Raw genomic sequence first — 16,539 nt, 5'->3', positions numbered from 1 at the left:
TAAGGTATGAAGTGGAAGGTAGTATAATATTACCTCCAAATAGACTCTGATAAGTTGGTGATACATATTGTTAAGCTCTAGAATGACTACTAAACTAATTAAAAGAGGACACTAAGAAGTCAAGAGACGAAATAAAATAGAATCCTATAAACTATCTGATTAACTCCAAAGGTTGCAGAAATAAAGCAACGTTAAGAACAAAAGAAAAACAAACAGCAACAATACCAATAATCATATTAAATACAAAGACTAAGTGGTCTAAATAGAAGGTGGAGATCATTAGACAATTTTAAAAGCAAGAGCCAATGGCCACATGTTGTTTACCAGAGAAACGCTTTAAACACAAAGATGTTTACAATCTAAAAGCAAAATACTGGAAAAAGATACACCATGATGTTGCATAAGAAAGCTGGAATGGCTAAATTAGTATCAGACAAAGTAGGCTTCAGGACAAAGAGCATTTTAAGAAATTAAGTGCCAGATGCAGTGGCTCATGCCTGTAATCCCAGCATTTTGGGAGGCCGAGGCAGGCAGATCACAAGGTCAGGAGTTCAAGACCAGCCTGGCCAATATAGTGAAACCCCGTCTCTACTAAAAATGCAAAAATTAGCCGGGCATGGTGGCACATGCCTGTAGTCCCAGCTACTCGGGAGGCTGAGGCAGAAGAATCGCTTGAACCTGGGAGGTGGAGGCTGCAGTGAGCCGAGATCGCATCACTGCATTCCAGCCTGAGCAACAGAGCGAGACTTCGTCTCAAAAAAAAAAGAAATTAAGAAGAACATTTCATAAAGATAAAAGAATAATTTACTCGGAAGAATAAACACACTATACATAAATAGCAATTTGCAATGGGCCTAAATGCAACATCTAAAATTATAAAACTTAAAAAGAAAATCTTCATGACCGTACTTGATTTCCTGATGGCATACACAAGTCACTTACCATTAAATTAAAAATTGATAAATTCGACCTCACCAAAATTCAAATTTTCTACTTTTTAAAACACTACTGTGAAAGCAAAAAGGCAAACCATAGTCTAAAAAAACATTTAAACAACAGAAATCTAAGGAAAGACTTGTATCCAGAATATATTTTTTAAAACACTTACAACTCAGTAATAATGACAATCAATTTTTTCTAAGTCAAAAGAATTTTAAAAGAACTTTCAGAGAAGATACACAAATGCCCAGGAAGCACATGAAAAGATGCTCAATATCAACAGCCATCAGGAAAATTCAAATCAAAACCATGATGAAATACCACTTCACACCCAGTAGAATGGCTACAGTTAAAAAGACAGGTAATAACCAACTGTTCGCCATGGGATGTAAAACTGCAACTCTCAGGTATTGCTGTTGGGAATGTAAAATAGCACAACCACTTTGGGAAAGGGTTTGGCAGTTTCTTATAAAGTTAACCTTCCATCTGCCCTCTGACCCAGTAATTCTATCCTTCAGGAAAAATGAAAGCATGTCCATAGAAAACCTGTTTAAGAATTTACTAGTAATTCTTTATTAATAGCGTAAAACTGAAAACACCTGAAGTGTCTGTCAACAAATAAATGTATAAACAAATTGTCATAGATTCATACGATGGAATACCACTTAACAATAAGAAACAAACAAGTGATATATGTAGCAGCATTATAGACATTATGCTGAGTGAAAGACACAAATGAGTATATATTGAATGATTCCATTTACATGTAGTTCTATTATGTGAACTTATGGAAAAAAATCTACTATGCACTCAAGGATCACTATCTAAAACTGGGGCTTGACCACAGGCTTATTTTGAGGATCAAGATAATGCATGTAAAATGGCTCTAAATTCTTTAAAGCAATATACAGATGTAGACATTAATTTATATCAACAATTCTAGTACAACACAGTAACGCCCTTTCTGATGGAAAAAGACTGCAGTGGCTTACCCTGTAAAATCCCAAAGAAAGATCACAAGAATTCTACAACTTTGACCACATTTTCCAAAAATCAATCAAGATACCCTAAAACAGAAGTTAATTCCAGAAGGAAGGAAAGTGGAACCCAACTGAAAACCAGGTGTCACTGTTACGTAGAACAGAGCAAACAAATACCAGCAATTCATAAACTTCAGAAAAAAATCAAGGTAATCAAGATATAGAAAATCCATCAGAAATGGCTGCGCACAGTGGCTCACATCTGTAATCTCAGCACTTTGGGAGGCCAATGCGGGTGGATAATTTGAGGTCAGGAGTTCGAGACCAGCCTGGCCAACATGGTGAAATCCCATCTCTACTGAAAAAGAAAAAAATACAAAATACAAAATACAAAAATTAGCCAGGCGTGGTGGCACACACTTGTAATCCCACCTACTGGGGAGGGTGAGGCAGGAGAATCATTTGAGCCTGGGAGGCAGAGGTGCAGTGAAACAAGATCATGCCACTGCACTCCAGCCTGGGTGATGGAGTGAGACTCTGTTTCAAAAAAAAAAAAAAAGAAAGAAAGAAAGAAAGAAAAGAAAATGCATCAGAAATGAAGATGTGTCAAAGATCAACAATAAACTTAAATGTCTTTATTCCCATCATTATAAAGTATTTATTACTTCAAATAAAGTGCATTTTCACTATTCCAAAACTTTATTTCTAGCTAAAATTTTATGTCAACACAAAGTACCCTGCATATTTATCTTAGCTTGAAAATAGCCTAACAAAAAAGCCATTACCTGATTAAGCACAAATAAACCAAAAATGCTAATATTAATTTCAGACTCCTGGGGAGAGCAGTCCCTGTCATAAATAGCTAAACATTCCAAATGGTGAAATCTATTACTATTGCCAAGTATATGCCCGTTGGTAAAGGGAATCATCATAGACAATTCTCTGCTCTTCCTTAGCTTTCAATGCATATTCACCTCAGGAGCTGGATTCCTCTTGTCCCTGACTTCTTTGGCTTTATACCATGCCTTCATCTTTTATTTTTTTAACCTCTCCCAGTTTATTTTGGCAATCCAACTTCAAAAGATTTGTTTGCCTTGTTTTCTCCCAGCTTCTTAGGATGCTGTTCCTGGTAACTGCTCAGGCACAGCATTTGCATGCACCACAGATCTAGAGCAACCATACTTGGGAGTTTCAATCCTGCTTTGTACCTGTTCCCTAAACATAGTTAAGAATAGCACCGCTTTCATTCTCAGAAGTTTCTAGCTTGGACAATAGGTTAAATAGCTACTGAGACCACAAAAATAGCCTATGAATGGTCAAACACACAGTAAGTACTCAAAGGCAGTCTGCTTGTCTGGCTAGCTGACTGAATGAACATGTGGATAACAACTATTCCAATGCCTGCTTAGGTCCTTGAAATACCCTTTTTGAACAAATACAAGTTTTTATTACTTTTAAATACATAGATCATCAAATTAAGCCTAGAGAGAGTGTTAAGAAATTTACTCTTAATGGATTAAAATATGTAATTGGCATATTGACTGTGGTATAGTAAACAATTCCCCTAAATGTTAAAGATACTTAAAAAGTACATCCTATTAAGGGATTAACAGACATATCTTGCTTTTAAATCATAGTGCCAATCAATCCTTTTAGAAACTTTAAGTTAGAGATAAAGTTTTACTATATCATAACGAATTTCCAAGAAACAGATGGCTCACCTACATAATCCACTCACAAGGCAGCTTAACATGACTATTATGTTACTACTTGAGTGTTATAGCTCAATATCTGCCAAGTCTAAGCCGAAAAGAAAGTAACTTGATGGTCAAATGATCATACAACTAACAAAAACATGTCTTTCAAATAGTGATTAAACTCTGATAAATCTATATGATGGAATATATGCAATGAAATGAAACAAAACTGCTGATATGCACAACGACATGGATAGCTCTCAAATACATTATACTAAAGCAAAAAAGCCAGACTCAGAAGGCCATGTACTATATGAGTCCCATTTATATGGCATTTTGGAAAAGGCAAAATTATAGGGACACAAACAGATCAGTAGTTGCAAAGGCCTGGGGATGAGGGAAAGGGCTGACTACCAACTGACAATCTGGAATACTGTTCTCTATTTTGATTACAGTGATGGTTACGCTGCATTTGTTGAAACTAATAGAATTACACACCAAAGAGTAAATTTCACCATACATAATTTTTTTTAAATTTCTAGGTATAATGTTATTTTTTTAAAGTAGTTTAGATCTGGAAAAGAAAAAAGAGGCCAACAACAACAAAATGTTCTCTTCCAACTTTAAAAAGAGAACAGAGAACACTGTATGTCTAAACAAAAGGCAGCTGCAACCACATTGCTCAAACGGTATTAACGTCAGGGCTCTAGGCCAACACTTCTTTCAGCTTCTGCAGTTTTATCTCCCTGAATCAGACTCTCACTTCTATCTAACTCAATCTTTCTAATCTTCTGAATACCTTGGCTTTCTAACCTTGGTTTGTCTAATGGAATGCCTCACATTCATAATTCACCTCTGTCTCGACAATCACTCAATGGCACTAATCCATTTCTTCACTCTTGGATCTCATGTTAGTACTTATATTAATTCCCTTAATTCCTGATTCTACCCAGCTTTGCTCTGACTCGTCCCTCAGCTAAACTTGATCATATCCTCTTCCAGCCTTCAACTCGAGTTCTTATCTACCATGAGTTAAAATGACAAATGCTAGCAACCTCATCTATTCAAGTGCTTCAGAAGTGACAAACTCTAAAGTCTCCCTTAGGAAGCTATATCAGTGTTTTTTCACTTCAATAAATATGACATTCTTATTTCGGTCCAACCAAACTCTTGCTTATCCTTCAGTCCTACTTCCTGTTTAGTTTGTACAGAAACACAGATAAGCAGTCATCATCTTCTTTACAAAAATCAAGCATTTACTTAAGACTAGCATTAAAATTATAATCTTATCTTCCTTCTTTAGGGTAATACCTATGACTCCTACAACACTGTTCATCATTTAATGTTATATTTTATGTTCCCTCAAACCTCTCCAGTTTTTCTACATATTTTTTAAAGAAAATAACCAAAATGGGATACCAGAGATTAACAAGCAATTTACAAATAAATCTAACATAATACTAATACAGCCCCCCAAAAAAGAATACCCTTTGAAAAGAAAGATCAGTCAACTATGTTATGGTCCCTTATACTAAGCTACAGAATAGGAATAGAAAAAAATTCATAATTTGTGAGACGTGGTGGCTCACACCTCTAATCCCAACACTTTGGGAAGCCAAGGCAGGAGGATCACTTGAGGCCAGGAGTTCAAGACCAGTCTAGGCAACATAGTGAGAACTCCATCTCCACAAAAAATTTCAAAAACTTAGCCAGGCATGGTGGCATGTGCTGTCATCCTGGCTACTCTGGAGAATCACCTGAGCCCAGTAAGCTATGAGAGCACCACTGCACTGGGCAAAAGGGCAAGATCCTGTCTCAAAAGAAATTTTTAAAGAAAAAAAATCACAAACCTGTAAGTTTCAAAAGTTAGTCTCTTAGCAATGAATTTGTTATTTCCTCACAAACCAGGAGACCCCAATCTCTATGGTCACTGAGGCTTTACAACTTCCCATTCCCAGGCAAGACAAAGATTCCCCAACCCCTACAACCCTAAAAACTCTTCTATGAATTAACTGTAGTTATTTCCCCAGGATAGTCAGGTGGCCTTCATGTGGTTTTAAACTTCTTAGCTATTTTCTCAGTTCTATTAGAGCCCACTGCTACTAAGTTTAGATAACTGTTGAAACTAAGCCCTATAATCCTTTAGTTCCTTTCAAGTCAAAGATCATTTCTCTGAACTGAAGAAAGGGAAACAAAATTGAGAAAAGGTTAAGCTGAAAAGCAGAGAAAGAGAATTATATTTTTTAAACTATATTTAGCCAGTAATCTGCTTTTCCCTAATGTAAATATTTACCTTTAAGATAATTAAGACACATGTATGAATTACACAATAAGACTTATAACCCAAAGAATTAAAAAAAAAGATAAATATAGAGAAAACAGAACTAATGAAAAGAGAAGAGATAAAAGATGGGATTTTAAAAATGGAGATAGACTGCAGAATGCATAGACAGGGTGAAAAGGGTGTAATCAAGAGAAAAGAAAAATAAATCTGTCCCCAGAAAAGCAGCAAAGTGGATGCAAAACTGAATTTCATTGTGTGTGTGTGTGTGTGTGTGTGTGTGTGTGTTTTAATAAAGTGGTAACATAGCTGCTTGAAATTAGTTGTAAAGAGGTGAGAAAAATGAATCTCAGACTACCAATGTACATAAAGGGTACCAAATTTTAAGGGCTTTTACAACACAATCTTCTTGAAAATGGATTAAGTAAGGATTAGATAGCCACATAAAAACATCTATGATTCAACAATACACTTCAAGATTAGGTTGTTCTTCACACCTCTCTGGTAATACAACGAACAGAAAGCTGTATCGTGAAAATACAGAGAAGATGCTATACAAGCTACTTCTACCTCTTGACCTAAGTCATGGCAGCAGCTAGCAAAATCCTAAGAGGTTATAAAGGCCATCCCATACCCAAGACCAAAATCTACTCCCACCCCACCTTCGCTCAACGGTTTTCTCCCACTGTGGTGAGGGTGGTTTTGGAAAAGCTCCTCAAATGTCAGGAAACACTGTAATACAAAAAGAAACAACAATTCTTAAGTACCAAAACTTAACTAACATTTTGGTCTCCCTCTCAAGGAAGACTGATATCATGGAAAAAGTACTAATCTAAGAACTAAGAAACCAAGTGTGTTTTGCTTGTTCAACATTCATTCTAAGACTTTTTCTGTAATTCCAGGTGATTTGGGGGGTGACGGGGTGAACACCAGGCCTACTTTCTCTGTTAAGTGTTACTCAGCTGGTGGAATATAAACCAGAAGCTGCTGAAAGACATATTTGCCACTAATTGGACTGAAAATGAAGCTATCAGAGAAGGTAGCACAACTAAGGGATGAAGAGACATTCCTGGTGATATAATTTAAGAACCTGGCTCCAGTTCTTCCTTAAGTACTTTTCCCCTTAAGTTAGTTTGTATTGAGTTTCTGTGACTGACAAGTATGTCTGGCGAATATGCCTGGGTTCTAATTCCACAATGAACCTGAGCAAGCTGTTCCTCATCTACTGGCCTTAGTTTCTTCTTTTATGAAATGGGCTTGAGCTGAAGTCTTCAAAGCTTTTTTAAAGCAGTGGAATTTTGTGTTTTCTTAAAAAACAAAATCTCATTTTGAAATCAAAAATAAAAATGACTTTATTCACATAAATGTATTTTATAAGACCAAATTTACATCTATGTCTGACCAAAATCAAAGAGAAAAATGTATTTAAACCTCGCTTTGTGGCCAGGTGCGGCAGCTCACGCCTGTAATCCCAGCACTTTGGGAGGCCGAGGTGGTCCTATCACTTGAGGTCAGGAGTTTGACACCAGCTTGGCCAAGATGGTAAAACCCCAACTCTACTAAAAATACAAAAGTTAGCCAGGCATGATGATGTACACCGGTAGTCCCAGCTACTCAGGAGGCTGAGGCAGGAGAATTGCTTAAACCCGGGAGACGGAGGCTGCAGTGAGCTGAGACTGCACCACTGCACTCCAGCCTGGGCAACAGAGTGAGACTCCGTCTCAAAATTAACAAACAAACAAACAAACAAATAAAATAAACCTCATTTTGAGACTGAAAAGAAAACTTACTACTACAAATGTACTTTATAAAATCAAATGTATGATATTTACTTATTATGACCAAAATCAATAAGAATGAGGTGTTTTAATACATACAAAACCTTAAAACTGAAAACTACTGGTAAAAGATGAAAGCTCTGATTAGCCTCTCAGGACTCAATTTATTTCTGTATTTTGTTTTAGTTGCACATTGAGAATCCTGATTCAAAAAGAAGAGTTGCAAAGAGTAACATGTTTTCCACATCTGTCTTACCCCATATATTAAAGATGAACAAAAGCTTAAACTTCTACACAAAAGAAAAATACCTCACATGACACATTTTTAAGAGTCTCCAATTGGTTAAAATCAAGTACATGATAGAATTAAGCATTCATGTGTACTGATTTTTAATTTTTTTAAATTATTTCAAATTCATTTAAAAATCCAATCAGAACCAAAATGTTTACAGAACCCAAATAGTAACTTCACAGGACTCTAGTAAATAATCTCTGAAGTCTCTTAAAAATATTTTTCAGTCTGATTCATATATACTCATTGCCTATAGAAAATGTGATAAAGAATTTATTTTTAAAATCTAATTATCTTTTTGTAATAAGCCTCCTTTCCTTTAAAGGAAAAGGTGCACCAATTCCTATTCAGAATCTCAAAGTTAAAAACATAGAGAAACAATTTTTTACAAGACTATTATAATAATCTGTTCAATCTTACTGAGAACCAACTTGACAGAGCAGACAGATGATAAAAAGTGCTATAAAATGTTCATTACTTCAGAAAAACTGCCTAAAGATAGAAACAGATAACTCTTCATCTCTAACCTCAAGAAGTTAACAGTCTAACAGAGGATACAGTATATTCATTCATTCAACAAGGGTGTCTCCTCAGTGCCATCAGCCACTGTGCAAGCAACTGGGTCTAAACAGTGAACAAGATACACATGATCCCTACTTGCATAAATTTAGATTTTAAGGGCAGTAGATAACTAACAAAGAGCTTGAAAAAGAGAGACCATATGAGTAGGTTAACTTTTTTTTTTTTTTTTTTTTTTTGAAGATTGCTGCCTACTATGTGAAAGTTAATATAAACTGGAGGGATCAAGCCCAGCCATTGAGAGTCCAATTAGGAGCTACTACAATGATGACGGTCACTACAAAATAAAAAGAACTCAAAAGAGGGAGCAACAAATTCAGCTGAAGTATGGGGAAACAAAAAAGCCTCAGAGAAGTCATGTTGCAGCTCAATATGGAAAGATAAGAAGCAGTCTAGACAAGTAAAGCAAGGAAATTTGTACAGAAGACCATATGAATAGCATGTTTGGAAAACTTCAAGTAGTTCTTCACGATGAGTCTTGAATGAAATGAATTATAGCTGGAAAGGCAGATAGAGAAAAAAACAGTAAAGAATATTTTACAAGAAGAGAAAGTAAACACCTCCTGGACACTAAGGAACACTTTTAAGCAAGGTGCTTACATGACCAGGCTTACATTTTAGAAAGATTCTTCCAAAATCAGTTAGCCTAAAAACAAATATAAGAAGTCTAGCCACCTAAACAAGCATCGTGCTTCCCAATAAATACACTGTCTCAAAGTCCTATCTAGTAACTTACCTTGACAACCAAATACAGTACAACCAAGTACTCTTAAGTTTCAGAAACCAAGCAACTAGGACCAAGTTCAGAGCACACTATAGTTGACTAGCTATTAAAACAACAAAAAAAGGGAGGAGTCACCACAGAAAAAACACCAAAAACGTGAAAAATGCAATGGTGTCAGGAGATAAGAAGAGTCAAGTACAGAATACTCTTCTTGATTACACTCAGAAATGGGCTAATAACAGAGAAACTGTTTTATTCCAGTGTAAGAATACTTCCACTTTTTGCCAGTTACACAGAGACGCACCCCTTATATGTAATAATGAATTACGGTTCCTGACAAGCAGCTCAACCACCAAATTTAATTTAATACACAATACTTCAACCAAAGATTAGATTAGAAACAGCAAAGTACAACAGCACTGTGGTGTGCAACAGCTATACACTAGTTAGCTTCCCACAGCTTAAAACTCTCTAACAAGCTTTAGAGCAGGGTGGGGGAGGACTTACTATTTTGCAGAGGTTCCTATTCAATGAACCGGAAAAGTTCTTAATTCAAACATGACAAGTGACATACTGAAGAATTCAACTGTTTTAAGAAGATGAATCCTACCTTTCCAGGGTCATCCTTAGATCGAGGCACTTTAAGGAAACATTTGTTCAATGACAGATTATGTCGTATGGAATTCTGGAATTAAAGAAGAAAAGCCATAAGGTCAATAAAATCCAAAAAACATAACCCAAATTTAAAAACAGAATTAGAAATCTAAACATCTCTATGCTTTGCAAGACAATTACAAATGGAATAAACTTTTTAATCAGCTTAAAATTTAAATCTTTCTGACTTTCAAATTATGAATGCTACGAGGGGAAGCTGTTACTGGAAAATAATTTCTAGAGGATTTCATAAAATGTAATATATGTAGCATTTTAAGTGTTTATGACTTTTATTGATACAGGAAGATGCCTGTAATGTAATGTTAAATATTAAATTCCAAATATAAAATTGGCATATTATGATACATATTATGACTTTAATTGTGGTACTTAAGTTTATTTATTTATTCTTGGAAATAAGCCAGAATGCAAAATGTAAGAAGTTACTCTACATGAAATTAAAGATGATGACTATTTTCTTCTCTTTATTTTTCTGCAAAGTCCAAATGGTCTGCAAGACACATGTATTACCACTTATTAATTAGTTTAAAAAATGTTTTAAAAAAACATTCACTGCTCTATTACAAAAAAACATATAGAACCCTATTAGGTTCTCACCACAATCTGTAAAAAAGAAAACCACATGGAAAGATACTGGCTACGGGGAGCTGGGAAGAACATCTAAATTCTTCACTGTAGCAGGGAAGAACACCCAAGGTGGGTAGAAGGAAAATGCCCTTGGAAACCTGCAGAGTCTGTGAAATAGAAATTTATTCATGAATAGGTAGGACTGTACCCCAATTCTTACAGAATATGCCCCAAAGTCCATTTCTTCTCAATTAAATGCTCCAAAACCCATTCTCAAATTATCTCGGTTTGTTCCCAAATGGCTAGTATTTGGGAGAGAAGAGGTCCAACTGCATTTAGCCATTACTTAGAATGGTACCTTCTGGGATCATATTTTGGCATAATATCTGCTTTATTGTTTAATATAAAATTCAGTAGTCTAACAAGAATGCCTGTAATAAAACTTCTCTTCCTCAGGCACAATACTGGAATTTTAAACGTTTTTAAAAGATGACTACAGAATATAAATTCAAGACCATCTATTACCAAAGCAGAAATTTAAAACTTATGCTTGGGATGTAAACAGCTACAAAGAATGATGCTCTCTCCCAAAGAGAAAACCCTAGGTAAGCTTTAAAAAAAAAAACAAAAAAAACCTATTTTTAAGCCACATCAGAGAGCTCAGGTTGCAAGGCAACCAAACCACATTCCTAAGAGGAGCAAGGCTATTCAATGAGAAACTGGACACACAACTAAATCACCTTTGGCAGAGCACAGGAAAAAGAGATGGCCACCATCCAAGCAGTTAAAAAGTAATTAGTTAAAATTTTAAAGGCCAAGCGTGGGGCTGTCACTCTAGAGCAACAAGAACCCCAGACACGAGAAGTTCCCACACACTCTTAAGCTCTTCTCCATAGGCCTTTACCATGTGTTCCTAAGAAAAAATAGCGGTAGGAAAGGAGACCCAAGAAAGTCTCCCCTAGTGGCATAAACAGGAAGAAAGTGATTGACAGTGACAGGCAGTGAGAAGACAAAGCCCACCAACCTTCCACAGATTTTACAAAGCAAAAAAACAAGTTTGCAGTAAAGGCAGCAAAACCTCTCACCCATAGGACTCTGGCAAAGATTCACTGCTTCTGGGGGAAGGATGGAAACAAAACCCTGGTGCCTCTAGGGAAGGATAGGAAACCCTTACCCAGTACATGGGCAAAGATGTTCTGCTGCTGGAGGAAAAGTAGAAGCAAATCCCTTGAACTCTGGGAGAGGTATAGGAAACTACCTTGGGCCCAGGATCCTATACAGATACCATGTAGAGGTCTGCTACACCTGGAGAAGAGGCATGAAACTCTCACCCAAAAGTAACTACAGATACACAAGACTAGTCTGGCTGAGGGAAGAAACACTGAAACAGCCCACCCTAAGTTCGAGGGTCTGCATAAGACTAAGGTTGGACCAACACAACAGAGAAAACTCCTTGCCTCTACCAAAAGCATACCACTGAATAACAAGCAAACGCAGTCTACTGACAGAGAAGGGACGAGAAATCCCCATGTGTAAAAAGGTGGGCAGAGACAACTAAAATCTAAAGAGACGAAAAAACAAAAAAATCCTACCGCACCCTCTCCAAGCACAAATTAACAGGAGCCCACTGCTGGAGGAATGTAAAGTTTGTGGTATACTGCAGATAAAGACATAAATTTTAAAAATCCAAATTACTGACAGACTGACTCAATCCCCACAAGAACGGCCTGAGAAAAAAGATGCTTGTCCATTCACAAGTACAAGTACTATTTAACTCAACGTCTACCATTCTTCTACACAGATATCTGGTCTCAGTCAACAATTATAAGACATAGAAAAGAAAGGAAAACTTACTGCCAAGAGATAAAATAATCAACAAAACCCAAGAGAAGACTCAGGTGTTAGAACTATCAGAAAAAAAAATTAAAATAACCATAATTAATATGTTAAAGGGTCTAGCAGAAAAAAAGTGGACAACTTGCTTGCATAAAGAGATGGAGAATTTCAACAGAAATGTGAAAACTAAAGAAAGAGACAAATATAAACAATAGAAATAAAAAACATTAAACATGATTAAAGATTTTTAAAATTCCTCAGATGGGCTCATCATTAAACTAGACACAACTAGGGAAAGGCTCAGAGAATTTGAGGGTAGAGTAACAGAAGTTTCCAAACAGAGACTGGCACATTCACAAAGAGCAAAACAAAAACAAAACAGATCATCCAAGAACTGTGTGATGATAAATGCAATTAAAGTCCCAGAAGGAGAAAAAAAAGGAATGGGGCAGAGGGAAAATCTGAAGTAACAGTCAAGAATCTTCAAAAAAATAATGCAAGACATCAACCCAAATATGCAAGAATTTCAGAGAACACCAAGCAGAATAAAGTAAAAATCCACATCCCCATATTAATTACAGTGAAAGGGCTAAAAATCAAAATAAAGAACATCTTGAAGGCAGCCAGAGAAAGCAGATTACATAAAAAGGAATAAAGGTAAGAATTACAGTGGACTTTTCAAAAACTATGCAAGCCAGAAGGCAATGGAGTGACATCTTAAAATACTGAAAGAAAAAAAAACCTGTGCAGTGAAAATATCTCTCAAAAATAAAGGCAAAATAAAGACTTCCCAATAAAAGCTGAAAAAATTCATTTCGGCTCACTGACACTGTTATAAGGAAGTTCTTTTGGCAGAAGTATGAAATCAAACAAAAATGCAAATCACAAAAATAAATGAACAGTGCCGGAAATGGTAAAAAATGAAGGTAGATTTAATGCTTTAAAAAAAAACTGTATTAAGATATTCAGACTATAAAACATAAAAAATAAATTGTATAAAGCAAACATAATTTATTACGGAGTTTGGAACTATGTAAAAGTAAAATGTATGACAACAATAGCAAAAAGGATGGGTCAAAGGAACTGGAAAGACGTGGTTTATAAAATTCTTACATTATACATGAAATGGTTTAATACTACTTGAAGGTAAAGTGCAGTAACTTAAAGATGTTACAATCAACTGAATATCTGCGTCCCCTCAAAATTCTTATGTTGAAACCTAATTCCCAATGTGATGATATTTGGAGGTGGAGCCTTTAAGGTGATTAGGTTATGAAGGGTGTCCTCATGAATGAGACTAGTGTTTATAAAAGAGGCCTCAGAGAGTTTATTTCCCTTTTCTACCATGTAAGGTTATAATGAGAACGGGATCATCTATGAGCCAGGAAACAGGCCATCACCAGAATCTGCTGGCATCTTGATTTTGGAATTCCCAGCCTCCAGAATTATGAGAAATAAACATTTGTTGTTTCTAAGCCCCCCACTCTAGGTTTTTGGTTTTCTTTTTGTTGTTATAGCAGCCTGAATGAACTAAGATGTATATAGTAAACCCTAGAGTAATCAATAAAAAAAAATTTAGAAAGGGGATAACTAATAACAGAATTGTGGAGATAAAATGGAATCATAAAAAATACACAATTCAAATCTAAAATAAGACATGAAAAAAGAAAGAGGCATCAGACAAACTAGTTCACCTACCCAGCTTAAAAGTTCAAGATGAGGGGAAAATACAAATCAAGATGGTCAGAAGAAACAAGTATCATTAGTAAATGGCTCAGTGTGAACTCATCACTTCAAAGGAAGTACACACCTCTACAGTCTTCCTCCTCTACAAAAAGCTTAAATGTTGGAAATCTTCAGGGTTCTGCCCTATGTCTTTTTCATTTCTACATCTGCTGCCTAGCCAATCTCAGTTACAGCCAATGGCCACCTGTGATAAATCACTTAAATCTGTCTGGATCCAGCACAGACCTTTCTCCTGAGTTCCTAACGTGTATTTCCAACTATCAACTGCACATCTCCAGAAACTCCTCAAACTCAACATATTTAAAACTAAACTCAATCTTTATGCCCAATGTGATCTTATTTCAGTTTTCCCTTCTCAGTTTAAAGACATTATTATTCACATAACTGCTCCAATGAGAAACCTAAAAAACATCCTTAACTCCTGTCTCTTCCTTACCATCTAAAACAAATCTATCACTAAATCTTACTAAGTCTACCTTAGATCTGCCTATCTTACCCCATCTTTTCTGTGACTATCTCAGTCCAGGGAACCAGTCTCAGCAAAACTAGTACAACAGCTTCCTAACTGGTGTCTCCCTTCCTCTCAGCCCTGCTTCCATCATTCTCCACCCTGCAGAGAGTTATGTCTTCACAATGCTATTTTGGTGTTACCCCTTCACTTAAAAACTTCCAGTGCACTTAGGAAAAAATCCAATATTCTTAAGCCCCCAGAGACTCTTCATGATCTGACCCTATCTTGCTTTCAACATTCATCCCCTCCAACGTTCTCTCTCAGGTTCTAAGCTTTCCACAAGTTGCTACATCTGCAAAGATTACTGCCCCTAGCCTTACTCCATCTTCTTCACCTAAATCAATCTACTCAGTTTTCAATTCATTCTTGGATTAAACTTCAGTTCTTTAGGGAAGCCCTTTCTGGTGTTCACAGATTAGTTAAGTTCCACTGTAATAAACTTCGTCATCCTGAATTTCTCATCACCTTTGCAATTGTTTGTTTAATGGTCTTCCCCCTCCATGCTGTATTCTCTACCAAAATGTAAATAGGTTCCATGAGGGTAGGAACCTTGTCTTTTAACCCAAAAGCTAGGATACAATGTTTTTCAAAGGGTAATCACATATCTGTTGAAAAAAAAAATACCTAAAACCTATTTAGAATGTAAAAACACTGAGATACGAAAGCCAAGACTTGTACATACACATAAAACCCACAAAGAAAAGAGGTTACTTCAGACCTTACAGCTTGGGTAGTCCCCATCTCCCATAACCCCAAGAAAAGAAGTTGGTGAAGTGGAGAGGCAGAAATAATTAGGTGATTTTTTTCAATCACCTAATCAATATGATGAAGCCATGCTGATTGGCCTTAAAAACACCATCCCCAAAAGCAGTTTCTCAAAACTACAGTTTATCTGCACTAGAATCACTTGAAATGTTATTTTAATGTAGATTCCTAGGCTCTATCCAAGGCACCTAATTTAAAATCTCTGGAGTAGTGATCTGACAATTCTGATTTTAAAAGCATTCTATGTAATTTTTATTTAAAGCTGAGTTTAAACTGCCATCTCCAATCCAACTGCTACATTCTTATCCATTCTTTCTTCTGTGAGTCCTGGTTTCTGTCCCCACAGGTCCCCCCAAAAATCAATATAAGTACTCATTTGTTCTACCCTACCTAAAATGGTTTCAGAACTGCTCTCAATTTTCTAACTTCTTCCCTCCCAGCTTCTTTCCTAGGGGTTTTTTGGAGATAGAGACTGCCTCTACTGAAGTTCCACTACCGAACACAAATCTACTAAGTTGATGATTTCTTTGTAACTATTTTTGGCCTTCGAATGTATGCCATGAAGATATATAAGGTATATATCAAAAGTTTCTTCAATTTGCTTTTTTCTGTGTGATCGATCACATTGTTAATTCAAAACAATGTTAGGCTTGTTTCTGCTTGCATTCTCTTTGAGGGTTTCCTTTTTTCATCCCTTTTCATTTTTTTTTTAAATATGTAAAACATGTACATGGGTTCAAAAGTTAAAACCATATAAAAAGGTATACTCAAAATCTTATTTCCTTCTACATCCTTTCCACCTTGGCTCCCAACTATCCCCTAGAGGTAGTTATATTAAATACACTTCTAGTTTAAATTCCTAAATTTCTTTTCACAACAATGAGCAAACACATAATGTATAATATTATTCCTTTTTTACCTACACAAAAAGTAGCACAATACACCCACACACCACCTTTGTATTTTTCTTTTTTTAAATTATCCTAAACTTCAACAACTTAATAAGTTAACTTTCCTCAAAGTGAATACCATGAAATTTTATTTTTTATTTTATTCTTTTGGAGACAGGGTCTCGCTCTGTCACCAGGCTGCAGTGTAGTGGCATGATCATAACTCATTGCAACCTCAACCTCCTGGGCTCTAGCAATCCTTCCACCTCAGCCTCTCAA

The 16,539-nt window shown here is 36.0% G+C and overlaps 1 protein-coding gene across 8 annotated transcripts in view; it reads right to left on the bottom strand.

Moving 5' to 3' along the window:
• Positions 1 to 16,539, bottom strand: part of FOXJ3 (forkhead box J3) — a 202,879-nt gene that overhangs the window by 77,859 nt on the left and 108,481 nt on the right. For 7 of the 8 annotated variants that reach the window (XM_055392956.2, XM_055392983.2, XM_019016587.4 and 4 more), the window contains one exon: positions 9,881 to 9,955. The exons of the other annotated variant lie outside the window; for it this stretch is intronic. In XM_055392956.2, coding sequence (XP_055248931.1) covers positions 9,881 to 9,955 — 75 coding nt within the window. The remainder of the gene's footprint in view (positions 1 to 9,880; positions 9,956 to 16,539) is intronic. 8 annotated transcript variants of the gene reach the window in all.

This window comes from Gorilla gorilla, chromosome 1 (assembly GCF_029281585.2).
Source record: "Gorilla gorilla gorilla isolate KB3781 chromosome 1, NHGRI_mGorGor1-v2.1_pri, whole genome shotgun sequence".
Taxonomy (NCBI): Eukaryota; Metazoa; Chordata; class Mammalia; order Primates; family Hominidae; genus Gorilla; species Gorilla gorilla.
The sequence above is the reverse complement of the archived record's forward strand: the minus strand, read 5'-3'. Positions and strand labels throughout refer to the sequence as shown.